Consider the following 20,311-nt stretch of genomic DNA (forward strand, 5'->3'; position numbering starts at 1 on the left):
CAGATCCTGTAAATGTCTTCACACAGGAGAGGAGTGTCTGAGTTCCTCCATTCACATAGAAATAACACTGATGGACAGAAACATGTGATGGAGCCTCACAGCTCAGTGAGACTGGTTCTGTTTCTTTGATCACTGGTGGGTAAACTCTCAGTTTAGCCTGAGGAAGAGCTGAAAATTCAGACAAAAATAGAAAATTAATTATCTTTTTGTTGAACTGATCCACTAATATTCTTATTAAGAAATAGATATTTCATACGATGAAATCATACAGTGAAAACATCACAGCTGGACCTGATAAATGAAAAACAGACACTGACCTTGTTTTTGCATCTCACAAAAAGAACCTGTTGGAAATGTGTCAACAGGATTAATACAAAACTCATTTATAACCTTGACAAAGTTATTAATAAAGTCATAATATTAAATAATTAGAAAAATTAAATGTTGGGACAGAGCTGACCATTGGCATAGGAAGTATAGGCAAACACTAAAATAAAATTACCTAAACTATTTTAATGAAGTTTTGTTGATAAGGGACAAAAACACAACATTAATGAATATATAGAAGAGTTAACTTACAGATAAGGATGATAATAAACACGCGTCCAGCCATGATGAAGAAAAAGACTGTTCTGATCTTTCAGAGGGTAGTTAGAGTTTGACTGCAGGTCATTTCTGATGACAGGAAAACCACAGAGACTTTCAGAAAGACTCATGTACAGACCACAGACACCTACAGCACGTCCAATGTTTTAGAAAAATCCTATAAATGGGATCGTACATGAAAGGGTGCAAATAATCACCTACAATGACTTGTTTTTGCTCAGATATCCATCCATCCACATCACAACATTACTAAAAATTAAAATACATTTCCAAATGTCTATCCAATCATGCATTTAGCAATTTGCATATACTGAGAGAAAACCCAGACATTCACAGGGAAAACATGCAAACTCCACAGAGAGGCCGCAGTCATGTCACGAACCTGTGACTTTGTTTTTTAAGCAGGCTTTTATATAGACTTATATTATCCTGACCAAGTGAGAATTGTGTTGTAAAGGAATCAACCTTCTCAGTGGCATTTAACTAAACTTTGGACAAACTAGTTGTCAGTAAAACTACATCTTAACTTGGCCAAGCACAGGAGAAGCAGTCACTGAGTGTATAACTTGCACCTGAGGATGATAATAATTATGTGTTCAGCTATGATTAAGACAAAGTTCCTCAGAGAAGATAATGAGTGTTTGACTACCTGAAGATGGACGTGTGATTCTGTTCTGAAGTTAACAGAAAAACCACACTGAGCATCAAAATAAACCCTACATATAGGCCACAAACATATGTTCAGCCTTTTTAAATAACTTTTTGAGCATGTTTAAATATGAGAAGATGCTCAGCTGCAAATAATTTCTGCTCAAATGTTACGTTTCATCAGTATTTCTGTTTCTTCGGTGTTGTTAAATATACTTCTGCACCTTCAAGATCAAGGTTTTAGTCTGCAGGCTTGTGTGCATATGACCGTGGGACTCACTTGTTCTCACAATATTTTTCTCCTCCACATTTGACTGCATGCAACTACATTTACTTTTTAAAGTTGTTCTTTGTTTTAATTTCCAGATTATCCTGTTTACCGTGGCTGTCTAACCTGTGACGACTGTAATTCTCTATTATTAGGATAAATCCTCTAAAAAGTTTTCAGTTGCTCCAAAATACTGCTGCCAGAGTAATAATAAGAATTAGATGGCAAAATCGCATTTCTACAATTTTAGCTTTTCCTCGTTGGCTCCCTGTAAATTTTGCTGAGTTGTGCCGTGGCACAACTCAGCAACTCGTGGTGGTTACGATCAATTTTAAATTTAAGTCAGTTCACTTTTCGATTTAGTTTATAAAACAGCCATTAAGAGATATGCAGACCTGACAGCAAAAGAAACTAAATTAGTTGCTACCTTGCATGTCACTAAATTTTCAAAGCCTGGATGTTAAGATATTTTTATTATTTCCCATCACCTAAGTCAGAGAAATAATGTGTGTGTGCATTTATTTCTCTACTGGTACTGAACAGGTTTTAATGAAACTCTTCTCAGGGTTGACATCCACGACTGATTGAACTTTTGGAGTCTACCCAATTCAAGATGGCCGTCACTGCTAAGTGGCCATGGAAAACCCAAAGATTTGGTGTGGTAGTAGCTGAGAGTCATTCATACTCCAAGCGCTCACAGATCCTGCCAGTTATTGTAATATTGCATGAGATTGTGTGGCTCCACCATTTCTCAAAACAAGATGATTTTAGTCTAAAACTTTCACATGAAAGGCAGCGGGCGACATGCATCCCTTCAAAGAATAGGCCTTTAATATGTTTATTGTGCTACTGACCAAACAAGGATCATGTCAGATAGCAAATTGGACACTACCTTTAATTTGGGCACAGATCCCAAACAACTCATGGTGGGAAATATAGCACATTTCTGTGGGACATGTTACCAGTTTTGAAGCAATAATGTCCAGATTTAGAAATACACCAACTGGACTACATAAAGCCTCACTCATCGTAAAAGTTTTACATTTCTTTTATTCTAAAACATGTTTAGGTGTCATCTGGTTGTGATTTAGCTGAAAAAATAATGATATTCCACTGAAATCTGTACAAATGAAGTTGTGATTTTCTGTTGTGCTTTTTGTTTGTTGTTGTTTTCTGGTTGGAAAAAAAGTCTATCAGAACTGTGGAACATGAACAGATACGCAGCAGCCTTCCTTTACCTGTGGAGCTGATAAAAGCCATTCTGCACTCCTTAATCAGCTGCTCATGTGATTCACCTGGTCTCGTTTCACCTGAAGCGAATGCATAAAGTCGGAGTCATGGTGGTTCCTTTTTTCTGTGGTTCTTCTCCAGATTTGCGCAACGATGCCTCCTAAAAAACCAGCAGCGGATTCTGCTGATCCTCCTCAGCCGACTTCAAGTAAAGCTCTTGTGGAGGAGACAACTGAGAGTAAGAAACCTGGTATGTAAGCGGACAGCAGGAGAAATTAAAAAAATAAATAAAAATCGTCTTTTTTGACACGGTTTCCTCCTTTTCTCTTTGGAGACGCCGCGACGCTGCGCAAACTGACGTCTCATCCGCCCACAACCATCATGGTGCGGGAGGCGCTCAAAGCTTTGGACACACGCAAGGGGGTCTCATCCCAAGCCATCCAGAAGTACATCAAGCTGAAGTTCCCCTCGGCAGATGGGGTCATGCTGAAGCACTTCGTCCGCAGGGCTCTGATAAAGGGACTAGAGACCGGGACTCTGGCCAGGCCCCCCAACTCCACCACTTCAGGCGCACAGGGACGATTCAGGGTAGGATGCAGGTTTTGGCCCACAAATGGAGTTTAAACTAATTATACAACGTTATTTAAATTGTTTCTTCACCCCCGCCCTCCTTTTTTTTTTTTTTTTTTCAAGCTTGCACCCAAAAAAGAGTCAAAGCCTAAAAGCGAGAACACTGACCCAAATGTGCAAAAAGCTCCAAAGGTGGCCAAAGAGGGGGTCAAACAGTCCCAAAAAGCAGGTAAGGGGGGAAAAAGAATGGGTCGAACATTCCTTTAAGGAATATAGATCACCCACTGTCTCCTGTCCCAGAGTTTTAAGCTCTTTATCTTGAGAAATGACGAAAGTGTAGCCATCTTGCTCAACAACTTGGGTGAGCTCTTGCCTTATCTGTCAGCTCTTGGGAGTATGTCTTGTGAATGTCTGTCAGCTACTAACACACCAAATCTGAGCTCAATATCTGTTAAACTGACTGAGCCACTGCTGTTTGGGGGTTTTGCTAAGGTCCCTTACCTGTGGGGTTCATATTGATTGGAACCGACTACAAACTTGACTCTGCTGTACAGTGAAATGAGCTCACAGGCAAACATAATAGCTCCCCCTTTTGGTGGCATGTAATAATGATCAATATGGTTTGCTTGTGCAGTGGAGACCCTAATGTCTTGTTTCTTAAAGGTACCACCAAGAAGAAAAACGCAGCAGATGAAGAGGTAAAGTCTGCAGAGGTGAGATGGTGCAAGTGTGACAAGGTGGAGGGTTATCTCAACACTTTAGTCAGATGCATGTTGATGATTATCAATTCTTGTAACATGAGTGAAACCTTGTTTTTAACTAACAGATTTGGTTAAATCAATGTGTAGCAATATTTGGGCATAAAATATGCAAATGTTCACTTTTTTATATACACCTTGAATGGGCTTCAGTTGCTTACGCTTAATCTTTTTAATTTAGTCTTTAATAAACGGTAATAGTTCTGCACACTGTCACAAACTGCATCTGAAATTTTAATTGCAATGGTTTGGAAACTACACCTCCATGTGGCAAAATGCTATTTAAAAAAAAAAAAACAACTTGTATTAAATAGAAAGTGGTCCTGAGTGTTTGACTAATTAAATGCTACAAACTTAGTCTTCAAACCAAAACAATATACTCAGATGTACAAAAATGCTTGTAAAGGCATAATGACAATCCTGAAGCCTTATGAAATGCTTTAAAATATGTACTCTGTGAAGGTAAATCCAATTATGGTATCTCATGAAACAAATATAAAGACTGTTAGGAACACTTCCTATTTAAGACTGAATTCATTTTAAATGACCTTGTGCTCCTGGTGGCGTTTGCTCTGAGTGCTTAATTTTCTGTTTATTTTTATTTATTTTTTCAGAACGTGAAGCCTCCCAGGAAGACCAAGAAGGATAAAGAGGTCGCTCCAGCAAAGAGACCAAAGGCTAAAAAAGCTGAGGCCAAAGGAAGTGGTGAAGGAAGCGCCGACTCAAGCAAAAGTAAAGCGACAAAGACTACAAAAGGGCCAAAAACTGTGAAGGATACCCAGAGCAAAGCTGCGAAGGCAGGTGCTGACGCTCCTGTTGCAAAACGAGGAAAGAAGAAGACTTGAGTGAATTTGACGGAATTATTTTTATTTAATTTTTTTTTTTTTTCAATAAAGTTACTATATCTAACAGTTTTACTTAAAAAAAAATTTTTTTTGGGGGGGGGGGGGGATTTTATTATACGCAATGACTTTGCTCATAAATTGGAAGGTTTTAAAATGGAAGATCTTCAAGGGTGAACCTGTTCTGTAGTGTGTAATAAAGCACAAACCTGTTAATTATGCTCTCAGAGGTGGATTTTTATTAACTTATTCCCTTTCAGGGTATTGAAAGTACAGGAAAGAAACTGTTTTCTAAGATGACATCCCTGTACTTCCAGATGAAGTAGAGGACGACTGCAAAAAACAGTGCAGAAAGCATTTGGCCAGATGGTTTCAGCAATATGACGAATTGGGACACCATGGACACGAATATTAAGATGGCTGACAAAACTGCTAAAAGCACGCTGCTCAATTTCCCAAGCAGTGTCCGCGGTATGGTGTCCTCCTCCCTCTCCGTGCACGCCGCTTGTTGCTGCTGCAGCTCCATCTTGAGGAGGCGTGAATAGCAAGCCTCTATTGCCTCCTACAGACCAGAGAGTGATGACAAATTAAGAACAATGCAACACATTCAGCCTCAAAATTGGTCTGCTCAGAGACTTGTTTTATAAGCCCACATACTTCTGAGCAGGTGCATGCAGACTCCATAAAGCACAAGTGAAACTAATCAAACCAATGTGGTTCTGATTCAAACTGTCTTTTTCTTTTCCTAAATGTTTTTTACATCTATGCCTCGTCTTGAATCGTAATGTTTTAATACGTACTTGAAAATCTGTCCTTTCATGATGCGTGTAGTCAATCTTCTCCTTGGTGCTGATTAATTCCTCCTTTAAGTTGGAAATTTCCTTCTGATGAAGTTCTGTCAAGTCACTGAGTTCCTGTTCTAAAGTGTCACACCTGCAGAACCATCACTGGGCATCAGACAGGACGTGGATCTTTCAGAGCGTGATCGTAAGCGTACGCTACCTTAGTTTGTCCTCCTGGAGAGCCCCCAGGATCACCATGTGGTCCCGCTGATGGTTTATTTTCAGGATTTCCAGGGATTTCTTCAGATGGCCCTGGACTTCCTGGATCCCTTGGATCTCATCAAACATCTCATCGAAACCTGAGGCCTGGTCATCGGAGTCATTGTCCCTGGAGCCTACAAGCTCCTCGGCAGGAGTAACGCAGTCATTTTCAGTGCCGGACTGCATCTCTCCTGGGTCAGAGGTTGAGCTCCCTTCGTCATCTTCGTCTTCCTGGATTGCGTGCATGTCATTCAAGGCTGCGGAGTTGCTATCAGAAGAGAAAGGACATTTTTCACTTTGAACTTGTTGCAGAGAAGACTTAAAGAAATTGTGCTGCTTGTAACTAGAGTAAGGTTTTTAAATTTCCATTTTAATTTAAGTCAATAAAAATATTATCACTATTTTAAATGCCCAAGGTCTCAAGGTGGAAATCTCATAACATCTGTGCACTTTGATTTTAGTCTGAAACAAGTCAGTCACGGCCCAGTTCATGCTAATTCAGTTCCCACAGTGCCAAACTACCTTTAATAAAGAGTTCAAGAGAAGTTTAATTGAAGAGAACTTACTTTGTTCACTTATGTGATATTGTTAGAACAAAGGATACTTACATGCCTGTAAAAGAAGGCGTCTTTGATGGATGAATAAACTTTAAAATGCGACACATCGATAGCAGCACCTTGTTGCTTGGTGGTAACGATGCTAACTTTACCTGTTGCTAACCGTAAATGCTAATAACTGGTTGCTCTGAATGCTACGTTGCTAGGCAACAACAAAACACGTGAAAATAGGAGAGGATTTAAATAAGTTCCAAAGTTTTTTGTCTCGTTTTACTGTCTGTATGTTAAAAATGTCCATCCGTGTGGCGTGCTGACTGCATTTTACAAAGTAAAACAATTTAAATTTGAAAACACAAACTGTCCCTGATATTTGACCACTTTTATGGACAGAATTAGTAGAGATCATTTAACTTCCTGACTCGGACCTGAAAGTTTAATGCTGGTTATCCTTTCAGATGTGTGCTTGAAACCATTGCCCTGTTGGAACACCCTGCTGCTGATTGGAGGCGAAATTAAAGCATTTGGAGGTAGTCCTCCTTTACTGTTCTATTTTGAGCAACACACCGGTACCACAGCATGATGGTACCACCACCATTCTTGACAGCTGGTTCAGTGTTTGACAAACTTGACTACTCCAAACCATCATCTCGTAATTGTGGCTAAAAACCTACATCAATATATAATTCATCTGACCATAAACGTTTTTACATTAGACAATTGGCTTTGTCTACGTGGGCAGCAGCAAATTTCACTCTTGAAGGTGTCACTTTTTAGTAAGGGGCTTTTTTTCTTGGCACCCTCGCTTCACTGTGGACAGAAACTAGCGTTCAAGCAGAGAGCAGCTCATGGCAGGTTTGAGCTTTGGTGGCTCTTGGGTTGTTTCTGAACACCCCAACTAATTTCCTTTCATCTGATGGTGACAAATGACTACTGGTCAACCAAATAGGTTCTGTCAAACAGATGTCATGTTTTGCTTTTGCCCCTCCTAACACAACCTGGGCTACAGCACGGACCACAGATCTACTATGGCCCCCGTCGAACAGATGTCATAACATACTTTATATGAGTGTATTGTACTATAAATGGAATTATTTGACTGGAAAACTAGATTTGAATCTGGATCTGTTTTGGACTTGCCTTTTTGTTTGCATAGTGCCCTAAATTTACTTCTGATGCGAATTAAAAAATTGTTTTATGCTAACAAATCCAGCTGCAGTCAATTATGATCACTAAGAAGACATTAATAGGCCTTGGCCTTGTGAAGTACAACCTTCTGCACCACTTGAGTATAATTTTGAACCTTTGTGGGTTAGAGAAAACCCACAAATTCAAACTTGTGCACTGAATTTTTGTTTTACAGAATCACTGATGTTGTAAGATCCTTTAACCTTGAAAAAAATAATGATTTAAATCAATCATTAAAAGCCCCAAACTAATTACAAATCATCTCCATTAGTGTATGCAGACATCTGACCACAACTGTGCTCATTTTTATAGTTCAGAGCAACTTTATCCTGTGGTTTTTGTGCCAACATCTCATTAAAATAAAAGCTAAACGTGCACATGGTCAACCATTAATAAAACCGACACAGAAAGACTTTTTGCCTTGTGCATTTCTTACGGGTTTTTTTGACATTGCAGATAAATACAGACTTGAATATTCACCTCTTAAAACAGCAAATTTATTTATTTTTAAAAAATAAAAAAACAACTAAAATGTATTACTATTTCATGTTCACTAATAGAAACAGTACGGAAGCACTAAGTCTTTTGAGCAATTTAGCTGCTCTTCAAGTATGTTAATTGAGTTTGTTGATTATTCTTCTGCTGTGAAAGCGCCTCCAGTTGGCAGGGTTACAACATAAACACAGAGTCTCTGATAATAGCATCCTGGTTGTGGCGGAACCAGTGATTTTGACTTCACACATCCAAAAGAAACTATTCAAGAACCCATAACAATTTGATCCAGTGACAAATCTGATATCAAAAGCAATGTAGCTGAATATGCAGGCACCCTGATCTTCAGTGTGAAGTTCACTGGAAGAGGACTTGGTAACAAAAGCGGAAATTTAAAAAGAGACAAAGACAAAAGAAAAAAGCAGGTCGAGAACCCAAAATTACAAGAGCAAAAGAGAAAACTTGGGACACTAAAGCTGCAGAACACTGTCAGCTCGTTATGGTTAAAAACAAAACGCAATAATTTGCTGTATTAAAAAGTAGCAGTGACTTCGAAACAATACCAACTGAATCAAATTCAAAATAAGACTAAAGTGGAAAAACGATTCAAAGTTTTTCACGTGTAAACAAATTCACTCAGAAGAGAGAAATCAAGTGTGCAGTTCTCTCAGCTCCTCCTTCAACCATTCACTCCTACAGCATGTGCTTGTGCCACCGTAAAAAGTCTTCACCAACCCTCCAGACTTTTTTTTTTTCTTTGTTTGATTCTTCCCAATCCACAGCTCAGAAAGTGGTAAAGTGACAAAACCTCTAATACACTCCTGAGTGTTTTGAGATAAAAGTATATTCAAAGATAAATAAAAGTCCACTTCCTGTATAGGTCCTCCCTTTAAGTTTCGGCCTCAACATCCCCCCCAAGTCCCTTCATTGTTTTAATTCGGCGGTTATAAGCGGTCATCTGGGGTGCAGAAGAAAGTGGTGCAGATACTCTGAAATGGCGTCCCAGTGCCGCCACAGGAAGGCGAGCAGGATTACAAGGAGTAATGTGGAAAGTGTGCGGCTGCGGGTTTTCATCAAGGGAACGACACAGTTGGCCACCGTGGACACAAACACCAAGAGGACAGCCATGACGGCGAGCAGCACGTTGATTAATTTGCCGAGAAGAGTCCGTGCCGTGGCGTTCTCCAAACCCTCCAGCTGCACCACCTGCTGCTGCTGCTGCTGCAGCTCCATCTTGGAGATGCGTGTCTGACAAGCCTCCAGCGCCTCCTGAGACACGGAGACAAAACTGTCAGATGAACAGCGGCGATCAGAAAGCAGAAAAGGTTGTGTTTGTTCGGGTGAGGCTTGCCTGGATGTCCCTCGCTCTTTCATAGGACTGGTAGGCAATCTTCTCCTCCATGCTGGCTAGTTCCTGTTTTAGGTTCAGAATTTCGTTCTGGTGCAGCTCTGTCAAGTCATTGAGTTGTTCCTCTAAACGTTCACATCTGCAAAACACCCACAGTTCAGACAACCAAACATTCTAACTACGCAGATCAAACACACTACAGTGTAAGTGCTAATGCTACCTGAATCGCTCCTCCTGCAAGGCCTGCATGATCATGGTGTAGTCCCGCTGATAGTGGGATTTTAAATTTTCAAAGGACTCCTCCAGTCGACCCTGGTTATCCCGCAGTTCTTGGATCTCATGAAGTATGGCATCAAAGCTTGAGGCTTGGGGATCGAGAGTATTGCCCCTGGAGCTAGGGGGGCCTCCAGGGGCTCCAGGGGTGCTGTTCGCTCCTGCAGAACCGGACGTAGCACTAGAACAATCATCTTCACTGCCATACTTTGGGCTGGATTGGAACTGTCCTGTCCCGAGGGGCCTTGATCCCCCGGGACCGACACCTTCATCTCCCTGCGCTTCATCCAAAGAGTCTTTCAGAGCTGCGATGTTGTCGGCACTCCCAAACTTGTTGCGGATGAGAGAGGCTATCTCTCTTGGCTTGGACACCACAGCTCCAGCTGCAGAATGAGTGGCTTGAGAGAAGCTGGACAGGCCTCCCGTGACCTGGAAATGAGAACAGTCGGGTCAGTAATCCAGTGGATACAATTCCTGCTTCAATCTGGAAAACTAAGGAGGAAAAAAGCTCTAGTAAGAAAGAGCTAAACTGATGTAAAATCTCAACCGTGCCTGACTAAAGTGTGACCAGCACTAACAAACTAACCATTATTTCTACATACATTAACTCTACCTGTCAGCATTAGGTATGGGAATTTGTACGAAAATTTAAAGATTTGTTCAAATGTTGTGTCATCTATAAAATATTGCGTTGAAGCAAAATATAGCCTAAAACTAAAGTCTTTTGGCAGAAGAACAACCCTAAAGAACCCAAACCTTAGCTCCAACATCTTTTAGCCCCTGGTGCATGTCTCTTAAAACATCTTTGGGCTGGCGAGGGATACCGTTGTGCTCCACCTCACGAAGTTTCCGGTGGTAGTGCTCGAGCTTCCTCTGCAGTTGCTGGATAGTCTGAGCCGACTTTTGGTTCTTCTTCTCAAACACCTGTTTGATGCGTGCACTCTGTTGTTTGTCTGCGTTATTGGCGAGTTTCAGGTACTCGGCCACGTTGTCGTCACGAGCGGTTTGTTCGATCTTTATTTGTTCTGTGAGCTTCAGGATCTTCTGCTGCAGCTGCGCGATGGCCTGCTTGGTACGCTGGGGGTCCGGGGTGCTGTCGACCAAATCGTACCCTTCAGCGCCATAGGGGAGGGCGTTGGGGGACACAGCAGGGCCTGATCCATCGTACCGATCCAGCTTTTTTTTTTTTTTTTTAAAAAAAAGGAAAAATGGAAGAACAGGCAACATTAAAAAAGTCTTTTAATTACCCATACATTAAAATTTACATTAAAGTCATTAATGAAAGACTAAAAACGCATGTTTATAGAAACAGATGATAAATTACTAAATACATCTGTGGATAACAAAAGGTTTTGTCTTTTTTTAGTATCCAATGTTTAAAAGTAGTTGTATTATACGAGTTTTACTCTGGGGAAATAAAAACTTACAGCAAATATAAGGGAGCAACAAAAATAAGGATCCTAAACAGAAAATTCACAAAAGACAGAATCTACTCCAGTGACAATAGTTACTTTAAGCAGGAGATAATATTTAAAGGTTTGCATTTTAGACAGAATATGTCATCAAAAGGTGTCTGAATTTTGCAAATGATTTAAAAAGCTCAAATATGCGTGTTTGTTTGAGAAATAAGTGACATACAAGAAGGTGTATGAGGACAATAGTTGGTTTTGTTGGGGAAAAAAATACATGTGCATTTACACATTTCCAACAGCAGATGGCGCCTGTGAAACAAAAGCACCTTTCGAGAAATTTCTGCATAATTCCAGCTACAGGGATTTCAAATGCAACTAAAGTAAACAAAAGGCTTTAAACAGGCTGCTTAAGATACAAATGTGACCCTGATTTACCCCTCAGAAACTTTTGCTTTATGCATTTTGCTGAAATAGGCATAACCTTTGTTATCCCAAACCGTGTACATTGCCAACATTAAGCAGTGGCTTCACCATAACTTTCTGTTTTCATAAGGTGAGACTGAGTTCATCTTTTTCTGTGATGTTGCTCCTTGTAACTTTGGTGATCTGACATCCAAGTTCAGACCCACAGTTAAAAAAACTGGGGGTGACTTTGGACAAGGATTTGAAGTTTGATAAACATATAGCTTCTGTAGTCAAGGCCAGCTTTTATCAGTTACATCTTTTAACCAAGGGTAAACCTTTTTTAAAATCGTCCTGACCTGAAAAAGGCCATTCGTGCTTTTAGCAGCTCAAGGCTTGACTACTGCTGTGATTTGTATGTTGAAATCTCTCAATCCTCCATCAGACGCCTTCAGCTTGTACAAAACGCCGCTGCCCGACTCTTAACCAACCCTCCTAAACCTGAGCACATCACCCCCATTTTATTTTACAGTTGAGTTTAAACTTTTATTGTTTACTTTTAAAGCTCTTAACGGTCTTGTCTTACCTTATTTAGATGATCTATTAGCTTTCTGTGACTATGAGAGGACCTTAAGATCAACTAATACATCTTTACTGTTTGTCCCTGAGTCTAAATCCAAACTTTGGGCCTTTTAGGTCGCCGCACCCAGACTGTGGAACCAACCACCTCAGGACTTGCACTTTATCACTGATCTGGTCCTTTTTAAATCTAATCTTAAAACCTTTTTATTCAGGCAGGCTTTTAATACCTAGTGGCGCTCTGGCATTTTTGTACTGCTTTTAAGTTTTGCATTGTGCAGCACTTTGTGCACCCTTTGGCTGCTGTAAAAGGCTCTATAAATAAATGTTGATTGATTGATATGATAAGCTTTAATGTTACCTTCACAGACGTGATAGTTCCCCGTGTCGTGTTCACAACTGCAGGCTTTTGAATTGTGTTTGAATATTTACCACATACAATGTTGCATCCACAGTGTTTAAGACAAATTTCTAATTTTGATTAAACAGACTATGAAAACAGAAAAAGTTTTCCCTCTTCATCTCAGTTGATCTAAACCAAGCCGGGCCCCACAGAAGGAAGATTGTGTTTCTGCATTTTGTGTCCATTCAAAGAGCAGCACAACAGAGATGTTTGGGTTTTTTTATCTGTTTCAAAGATAAAACCTGCCCTGATCAATGACTCATCAGTAAAACACTGATAAATACAAACAATGGTTCTTTTCAACTTTATTGATAGGTTACAGCTGAAATCTCATCAAAACAAGACCCCCTGTCAGGTTAAAAGTAATTGGATGTAGTTTAGTGAGCTATCAATTAGTTAATGTGGTAATACACTAATTGCATATGATCAAATTATTAATTATTTTTATGTCTGCATCCTGGAGTTCTCAGAAAATCCGAATTGTCCTCAGTTCAGGTTTAAGTCAATGCACTTCGACAGCTTTTCTTTTTCTTTTTTTTTTTAAACTCAAAAATAGTTACAAGTTTGAGTGTGTTTACCCCTGCAAGCAGTTCCCTGACCTGAAGTGCACCGAGAGATGACAAATGCTAAATTTAGCAAGGCTTAAAGCACACAGTGACCAACCAGTCAAAGGCAATGTATGACCTTCACACACTGACAGCTCATCTTCCCATTCTGCGGTGCATCCAGGACACATCTAAACCATCCACAGACTTTTAACAGGATTTTCCAGCTCGCTTGGTTTGGACGTTCGCGCTCACATTTTAATACATGAGTCACCTCTAACCCTTTATTTTTAAAACTTAATAGACAAATGCAATTCATTTCTTGCATCAGTGATGCAAACTAACAAACTCAAACTGAATGTTTTGTTGTTGGTTTTTTATTGTCTCGAGGCCAACTACTCTAGGAATAGAACGATTTAGGATTAGTACCAGACTTTGTTATGACACATACTTTGTGTTTTTTAAGAACAGAGGATTGCAGATATCTAAACATGGATAGCATCGACTGAGGATTAGGTCACTGATATGGTTCTTGTGAGTTTTAGGGTTCCAGTTTGCATCATGGAAATAGGAAATATGCTTCTATAAAATCCGTGACTTAACTGTAGACCATGCGTCTTTGCCTGTGAATGTTTAATTTTTTTTCCTCTTGGAAAGTGTAGTTAATGTGGCTTAAAATCTGAAAATGCATCAAAGGCAGTTTCATTATAAAGAATGTTTTGTTGCATGTTGTACATCTCACAGCGGACCCCGTGGACCCTCACCTTGTCTGGCTCCTCAGTGGAGTGGTACCCAGAGGTCAGCAGCATGTCCACCAGGGCCGGACTGGTGGGTGTATCTGTGGTAGAGGACGAGCGTGGGCGTCCGGCCTGCAGCAGGGCCTCATGAGTGCTCCGTCGGTGGATCTGTGGGCTTCCTTTTTGGGGAGGATCCCCAGCGGCCCCCGCCTTGCTGCGGCGGCTCTGCAGGCTGGTGCCTCGCTTCATTATCGGCGGACCTCGGATCTGCTGCAGAACACGGCTCAGAGCTGCGGGAGGGGCGGAAGCGGCAAGGCTGTCAGAATCCAAAGGCGGGGCCGAGGAGGCGGGAGTGTCCCCCACATCTGACCCTACATCGGTGGGTTCGGAGGGAGGGGCGTTCGTGCAGGACAAGGCGGAGTCATGTGGGGAAACGGAGGAGCGTCGGCGCTGTGGCTGGAAGAACTGCTTCAGGCCATGGCCCAACGCTCCCATGTTCTCCAGGGCATTGTGGGTGATTTTGGACAAGCCGTGCTCTGACTCCGATGCCCTCCTGCCGACCTCCGGCTCCGCTCGGCCTCCTGCGTCCGGCTCCTCTGGACTCTGCTCGCTACTACCCTGATCCATCAGAGACCTCCAGCTTCACAGTGAGGTTCTACTTGAGCCTAGCTACGCCCCGTCGACACCCCCCTCTGACAGGCCGGGTGAAAGCCGGGAAGCGGAGGGGAGGGCGCTCAGTTGGGCCTTTTGAGTGGGCATGCATCTGTGGCCTGGCTCAATGTCATGCTTGTCTACCACAAAAAGGAAAATAAAATAAAATTATAACATGCAGCAGTGAGGAACGTAAAAAGCAAAAGCACAATGTGAAAAAACAACAATAAAAACTGGGCTGACATGAATAAGACCACACCTGTGTACTTCGGTTTAAAATTTGTCAAAAAATACTTATTAATGATTGAAAATAAAATGTTCACTTCAGGTGAAAGCGGTGGGTTCTGACTCTCGATGATGTGGCATGTCTTAAAGTGTCGGCCCAGGACAGCAAAGTAAAACAACTTTTGTGAACACTTTCTGAAATGTTTTTACCCCTCATGTTCAAAGCTGCTTTGGCTGGTTTTAAAATTACTACTGTAAATTATTTAAGAGTTACAATAATTATATTTCAGAAAGTATTCATTTAATAAATGAACGGTTTGCTTGAAAGATGCTAGCAAAAGAAAATGAATGTAGGGGTAAAAAAATAACTAACAAAAAACAATGTGCAGTAACTAAAATGCTAAATGAAGGTGACTAATTCTCAGCTGAAGGAGGTGTTCCACAAAACACCACAGCCTCCCTTTTACATCTGATTTCTAACAAGACTAGAGTCTGAAAATGTGAAGGTTCATTCCAAGAATTTGCACAGACGTGTTGGTTTATACTAAACACTGTTTTGTTTTGGTTTATCATCACGTATTGACACAAGCAAGAAAGCTGGAGAAGAGGAGAAAACAAGTTTGACAGAGAGCTTACCATCAGCCCGGCCTCTTCTCTTCTGACTCACAACTCAGGAACAGCTAAATGAAGCACAAACAGACAGAAATAGATAGTTACATGCAACAGAAAGGTAAAAACAAAAAAAGGAATATAAATAAAAACGTTCAGACAAAAATACTCTATAAATATGTAAAAAAAAAAAAACACTTAAAAGTACCCGACATAAAGAGATCGTCATTGACCCAACTTTGGTTTAAATGTTAAAAGCCAGCAGCTTATTTATGTTTGATGAGACCTGGTAAATTAAAACAATTACTGTGCACCACAGCACGGATGATATTTACACAAAATGACGTGAAAACATTTACATGACATCGGCGCAACACTTGACTGACTAGACTGAAACTGTAACAAAACATGAAAACATGGCAGCTCCAGCTCCAAGGAGCTGTCACTGCACAACTTATCTGGGAGATATTCCTCCTGACGGGCTGAATTAAGACCCAACAAATGTGCAAATCAAACAAATATGTGTAAATATTAGCTTCAGGACACTTAAATCACCCTTATCTTGAAACTAATATCCATATGGCAGAAATAGCATAATTAATCCTTCTGTTAGATTTACAGATTTATTCAGGAATTTTAATTTTACACAAGAATTGCCCACATAAATCTAATCACTGCAATCAAACGAACCACTTCAGTGTCACAACGGCTCGAATAGCTCATCTGATCTTGCTGTGCTTTTGCATCCTTGCATCACATGGGATTGAAACCAAAGACCTGACGCTAAATCAGCAGTGGGTCATAGATTGGAAGGTATAGGTCTTCTTATTTACATAAGCTCTTAGTATGACCTCACACTGACTTCTAAGCATAAAAGCATAGTTTTCCTACAGTGTACTGGTACACAAGATGTTTTTAAGCTGCAAGTTTCTGATGTTTGTTCGGATCTAGCTCTCCCAGCCATGCTGTCTCTCACAAAAAACTAATAAAAGAAGAAGAGTCCTGCATGTTTTCATAAGCATTAAAAAAACCTGAATGTAATGGATCTCTTTAGGTAGTACATGGACTACTTTCCAGACAAACAGAAAAAAAAATACTGTAAGTCAGCACAGTCAAAGTATCATTTAACAAGGCAGCAGAGCAATTTAACACCAAAAACCCAATAAAACGCTCCATTACAGATATGCAGTGATTCATTCGATGCTGGTCATGCGGGTAGGCCTGCCATCTGAGAAGAAAGGAAACCAGTTCAGTAATAAATGTGTGTGTGTATGTTTTTAACCAGCTCTAGGTGAACAATGTGCTTAAAAAGGTTGTTTCACTTGTTTATAGTGCTACAGTCCACTCACTGCTGATCCTCCAGCTCCCAAAACATTAACAGATCCACACACAAACAACTGCATTTTCCTCCAACGTGGTAACTCTAGATAACAATCTAATTCATCTGCGGCATGAACTCGGTGTTAAAACCGATTTGCTTATGCTTCTAATAGCTGTGCGCAGGTTGTTATGGCAGCTGCTTCAAATCTCACAAAGAACATCCCAGTGACTCATGCATCGAGGCTATCAGTCACCATGTAAAGGCTTTGTAAAGACGGAGCAAACGGATTTCACTGCAATCTTAAAGCAACACTCAGCGCGGCATTGTGCTGGCAGCTCACAGCCACTAAACTGTGACCACAGAGCACCTTTGTAATAACCCTTTTTTTTCCCAAGCTCCCAACTAAGGTCGAGGAATATTAACTAGTCCACACAGATGTGCAACTAAATCCTGCATCTGCAGTGAAAATACAATGACATCTGATTCCTCTGGGCCGAAGGGAAAGTCCAAAGTGGGTCAGCCAGCATTCACCTATCACTCTGTGCATGCAGAGCTCCAATGTCACACCGGCTTTACAGCGAGCTGTGTGTGTCCACGTACATTTCACTGCTGCCAAATATTCTTGGAACGCCATGAAGCAAAACACGTTACTTTGTCTATTGTTTTGGAGTATTTCTTGCAGATTATAAAGTCATGATTCTCAGTATAGCAAAGGTAATAAGTATTGATTTATTTATGCATTAAAACAGAGAAGCTTTCACTAAGATTAATACTTAAAGAGGCAAGGGTTTGTTATGATATATAAAACAAACGAAGAGTTGTTAATTTTCAAGTTAATGTCAGCTGAGTTATGTGTGTGATGGCAGAAACACCATACCTTCAGATGTGGTCATTAGTGGCAGATCTGTGCAGCTATTAAACACCGGGAAAACGCGTCTCAATAATCCAAGCCAACATCCAGCACCGCTCTCTCTGGGTAACCTTCCCAAACCGAGCTGCAGTCAAACATTAGTCCGCTTTGTCAGCAGAAATTTTGAAAAATCGCATGCTGCAAAACAAAAAAAAAAGAAAAGAGCGAAAGAAAATTCAACTTTGAACTTAAAAACCTGTGAACGTACAAAGTTGCCTTTCTCAAAGTTAATGGGCTTTAAAAAAAAAAAAAAAAACAATCCTTTGAAGATTTCAAATCTAAAATAAAAGTGCAGAGAAGCTTCAGCACAAAAAGACGCGTGTGGGGACGGTGTGTAGTACAAGACTTATGTATTTTAGATTAGAATCATGTCTTTCTGTCATATTTTGCCAAAGAGAGAAAAGTGAAGGTTAAAATTAAAACCCCACAGGGCAGCGCTAACCTCACATTAAAGAGACTAATCCATTTTGTTTGGTTTCATTTAGTGCAGCGGGGGCCTCAGAGGACTTTCAGCTTAATTACTTTCACATTTTTAATTTATGGTCCAGAAATAGTCTCTTAGGGATGCCAGTAAGGCGTTAACCATTTATCTGTACCTCAGAGGAAGGCAATGTGGCAATGAAACAACAAAAATAAACCAGGTGTAAGTATTCTTGCTCTTTGTTTAATTAGATTACCTCCAGCCATTCAGAAATAAGAGGGTTTTCCTTTTAAGTAGGCTGTTATGTGAAACAAAGGCCTTAAAGATCTGTTAAGGAGATTTAGCACCACTATCTCTTTATCAACCTTGTTGTAAAATAACAGCACTTCAGGTTAAACACTTCAGAAGAACAACTTCAGATCTGATAGTCATCCGTGTGCAGCCACGATGTGCGGGGCTCGTTTGTGTTTGTTTAGTTGCAGCAAATAGTCGGAGCCCGACGGTCTGCTGGGGGTAAAGAGGGGGGTGAAATTAGCAACTCGCTTAGCCAAAAAGGTCGCTAACTCCTTCAGAGGACACCAGCACCAGGATGAGTTTCCTAGAGAGCTGCTGGTCCTCTTTTTTTGTTAAATTTATCTCGTGGACACAGTTTGAGATGTCCTGTCTAATCAACTGGCATGTAGCAGCACAAGCTAACGTGGTGCGGCTCGGGGCGTTCGTTTTACTCCCCGGCACACACCGGGGTGGTGTTGCGCGGGGGCTCACAGCGCCTGAACGATGAATTTACATTTTTATAGTTCCCATTCCTTTATTTTTATAGTTTACGTACTGCAGCTCATATGACTTCCTGTAGCAAGACACCCGAACTACTTAATGCTAAACCTCTGAGCTGTGTCTCTTTTTTTATTTTGCTGAAAATCTAAAATGACATTTGGATGCATAAATCTGATCAAGCTCAATGTGAAACATGATCCACCTATAGGGCATAGTTTATTTTACTATGCAGCATCACAACACTGCAAAAAATCTGCCCAGCTGCTGACAAAATAAGCCATTAAACATTAGTAAGATGCTCCATTATCACAACTTGCAGACAGAGCCTTCTACCAGCACACTGGAGTCATATAACCAGGATTATGTGTTATTAACATCAAGCTACTGAGTCATAAGTACTGGTGTAAAAATAATGCAGCGTTAACTTAAAAAAATAACATTTTTTATAAGAAAGAGAGGAGAATGAAGACAAACTGACAGCAACGGCAGAAAAACGGGCCTCACAGGTGTGAAAATCCGTGAACACCCAGCTCAGATGGGAGGAGGTATTGAGTTGCCATCTGTCACATACTCCCACAAGCTTTTCCTTATCGCACTTCTTGTGTTTCATGGTTGCTTTTTAGTCTTTAAAGAGTTAACTTGTTACACCTTCATTACAGTTTTTGAATATACACATATTTTTAAAAAACCGTTAAGCTTTAGCACAACGCATTCGGTTTTCAAGAAGCTGTTCGTAGTATAAGAATGGGTGTTGGTAAAGTTGTCATGAGCATTGCTTCCTCAAGTAAACCACGATAAAATGCGCTGTTTATTCCGCCCTAAACGTCCCAGGGAGGCCAATCAAAGCGCTTATTCGACGCCTGATTACTCAGCCTGTCAATTAGCAGGCTTGGCTAAGCTCTCCGGCTAAAAAACCATCGCCCGAGCTTCAGCCACGGTTAGCTCCGGGGCAGCCGCACCGGGATAAACGGCGTGAATCCTCCGCGGGCCTCCACGACGCGAGCCACGCGACGGCGTGAGGAAAAAGCCACTTCATTCATAAAGCGGTTCGCAAACAAACGTGCGTTTCGTCGGCTTGAACTTACATGGGCGCTCGGAGGGCTGTGTTGATGACCGTTCATTTCTCCCGATGGCCGACACTCCCACGGTGACGTCATGTTGCGTGCTCAGCGTCAGAGCAGTAAACCGTCCTGTATGGCAAGCCGTTGTGTCATATAAATACGCCACACCTAGCTCCAGTATTCTCTCCCCCCCCCCAGAATGGTCCAGAATGATGGCAGCAGGGATTCCAGACCTATATTTCAGAAGGGGAATCCCTGAGCTTCACAATGAGGCCAAACATTACATGAAGGGATTTCCCAGAGCTATAGCAGCCAGCAAAGAAACATCCATCCATCCATCCATCCATTCTCTTCCGCTTATCCGGGGTCGGGTCGCGGGGGCAGCAGCCTAAGCAGGGAGACCCAGACTTCCCTCTCCCCAGCCACTTGGGCCAGCTCCTC

General features: G+C 41.1%; 3 protein-coding genes and 1 long non-coding RNA gene across 7 annotated transcripts; 1 reads left to right on the forward strand and 3 right to left on the reverse strand.

Moving 5' to 3' along the window:
* Window positions 1-27: 27 nt before the first annotated feature.
* Window positions 28-2,873, reverse strand: LOC112450498. Its single transcript, XR_003039142.1, has 4 exons — window positions 2,761-2,873; window positions 580-675; window positions 318-344; window positions 28-168 (listed from the first exon to the last, which is right to left on the reverse strand). It is a non-coding gene; the product is annotated as an uncharacterized LOC112450498 (long non-coding RNA).
* Window positions 2,810-4,991, forward strand: LOC108235695 (protein B4). 2 transcript variants are annotated; one of them, XM_017415844.3, is made up of 5 exons: window positions 2,810-3,002; window positions 3,087-3,340; window positions 3,446-3,551; window positions 3,986-4,020; window positions 4,695-4,991. In XM_017415844.3, exons 1-5 carry the CDS (start codon window positions 2,906-2,908, stop codon window positions 4,923-4,925), a joined length of 723 nt encoding a protein of 240 aa, XP_017271333.1. In that variant the 5' UTR covers window positions 2,810-2,905; the 3' UTR covers window positions 4,926-4,991. The 2 variants fall into 2 exon arrangements, with proteins under 2 accessions (XP_017271333.1, XP_017271332.1); XM_017415843.3 differs by having other exon boundaries at window positions 2,816-3,002; window positions 3,986-4,035.
* Window positions 4,992-5,138: 147 nt separating this feature from the next.
* Window positions 5,139-8,091, reverse strand: LOC112450497 (transmembrane and coiled-coil domains protein 1-like). Of its 2 annotated transcripts, none has more exons than XM_025005841.2 (4): window positions 6,574-8,091; window positions 5,925-6,233; window positions 5,723-5,855; window positions 5,139-5,484 (listed from the first exon to the last, which is right to left on the reverse strand). In XM_025005841.2, exons 1-4 carry the CDS (start codon window positions 6,627-6,629, stop codon window positions 5,179-5,181), a joined length of 804 nt encoding a protein of 267 aa, XP_024861609.1. In that variant the 5' UTR covers window positions 6,630-8,091; the 3' UTR covers window positions 5,139-5,178. The 2 variants fall into 2 exon arrangements, with proteins under 2 accessions (XP_024861609.1, XP_037831271.1); XM_037975343.1 differs by lacking the exon at window positions 6,574-8,091 and adding an exon at window positions 6,365-6,537.
* Window positions 8,092-8,182: 91 nt separating this feature from the next.
* tmcc1b (transmembrane and coiled-coil domain family 1b) lies at window positions 8,183-19,987 on the reverse strand. Of its 2 annotated transcripts, XM_017416023.2 has the most exons (8): window positions 19,895-19,987; window positions 17,582-17,752; window positions 15,411-15,454; window positions 13,926-14,689; window positions 10,577-10,996; window positions 9,768-10,249; window positions 9,551-9,686; window positions 8,183-9,468 (listed from the first exon to the last, which is right to left on the reverse strand). In XM_017416023.2, exons 4-8 carry the CDS (start codon window positions 14,523-14,525, stop codon window positions 9,154-9,156), a joined length of 1,953 nt encoding a protein of 650 aa, XP_017271512.1. In that variant the 5' UTR covers window positions 14,526-14,689; window positions 15,411-15,454; window positions 17,582-17,752; window positions 19,895-19,987; the 3' UTR covers window positions 8,183-9,153. The 2 variants fall into 2 exon arrangements, with proteins under 2 accessions (XP_017271512.1, XP_017271513.1); XM_017416024.2 differs by lacking the exon at window positions 17,582-17,752 and having other exon boundaries at window positions 19,895-19,985.
* Window positions 19,988-20,311: the final 324 nt, after the last annotated feature.

This window comes from Kryptolebias marmoratus, linkage group LG4, assembly GCF_001649575.2.
Source record: "Kryptolebias marmoratus isolate JLee-2015 linkage group LG4, ASM164957v2, whole genome shotgun sequence".
NCBI classification, from domain to species: domain Eukaryota; kingdom Metazoa; phylum Chordata; class Actinopteri; order Cyprinodontiformes; family Rivulidae; genus Kryptolebias; species Kryptolebias marmoratus.

Bases quoted from the DNA above. Each gene is read 5' to 3' on its own strand.
- LOC112450497 (XM_025005841.2), bottom strand. From the start codon at position 6,629: ATGTGTCGCATTTTAAAGTTTATTCATCCATCAAAGACGCCTTCTTTT. The intron at 5,856-5,924 runs GTAGCGTACGCT...ATGGTTCTGCAG, and splicing joins CTCCAGGAGGACAAACTAAG to GTGTGACACTTTAGAACAGG. The intron at 5,485-5,722 runs GTACGTATTAAA...TCTGGTCTGTAG, and splicing joins ATGAAAGGACAGATTTTCAA to GAGGCAATAGAGGCTTGCTA.
- LOC108235695 (XM_017415843.3), top strand. From the start codon at position 2,906: ATGCCTCCTAAAAAACCAGCAGCGGATTCTGCTGATCCTCCTCAGCCG. The intron at 3,341-3,445 runs GTAGGATGCAGG...TTTTTTTTCAAG, and splicing joins GCGCACAGGGACGATTCAGG to CTTGCACCCAAAAAAGAGTC. The intron at 3,552-3,985 runs GTAAGGGGGGAA...TGTTTCTTAAAG, and splicing joins CAAACAGTCCCAAAAAGCAG to GTACCACCAAGAAGAAAAAC.
- tmcc1b (XM_017416023.2), bottom strand. From the start codon at position 14,525: ATGGATCAGGGTAGTAGCGAGCAGAGTCCAGAGGAGCCGGACGCAGGA. The intron at 9,687-9,767 runs GTAGCATTAGCA...GGTGTTTTGCAG, and splicing joins TTGCAGGAGGAGCGATTCAG to ATGTGAACGTTTAGAGGAAC. The intron at 9,469-9,550 runs GCAAGCCTCACC...TCCGTGTCTCAG, and splicing joins AAAGAGCGAGGGACATCCAG to GAGGCGCTGGAGGCTTGTCA.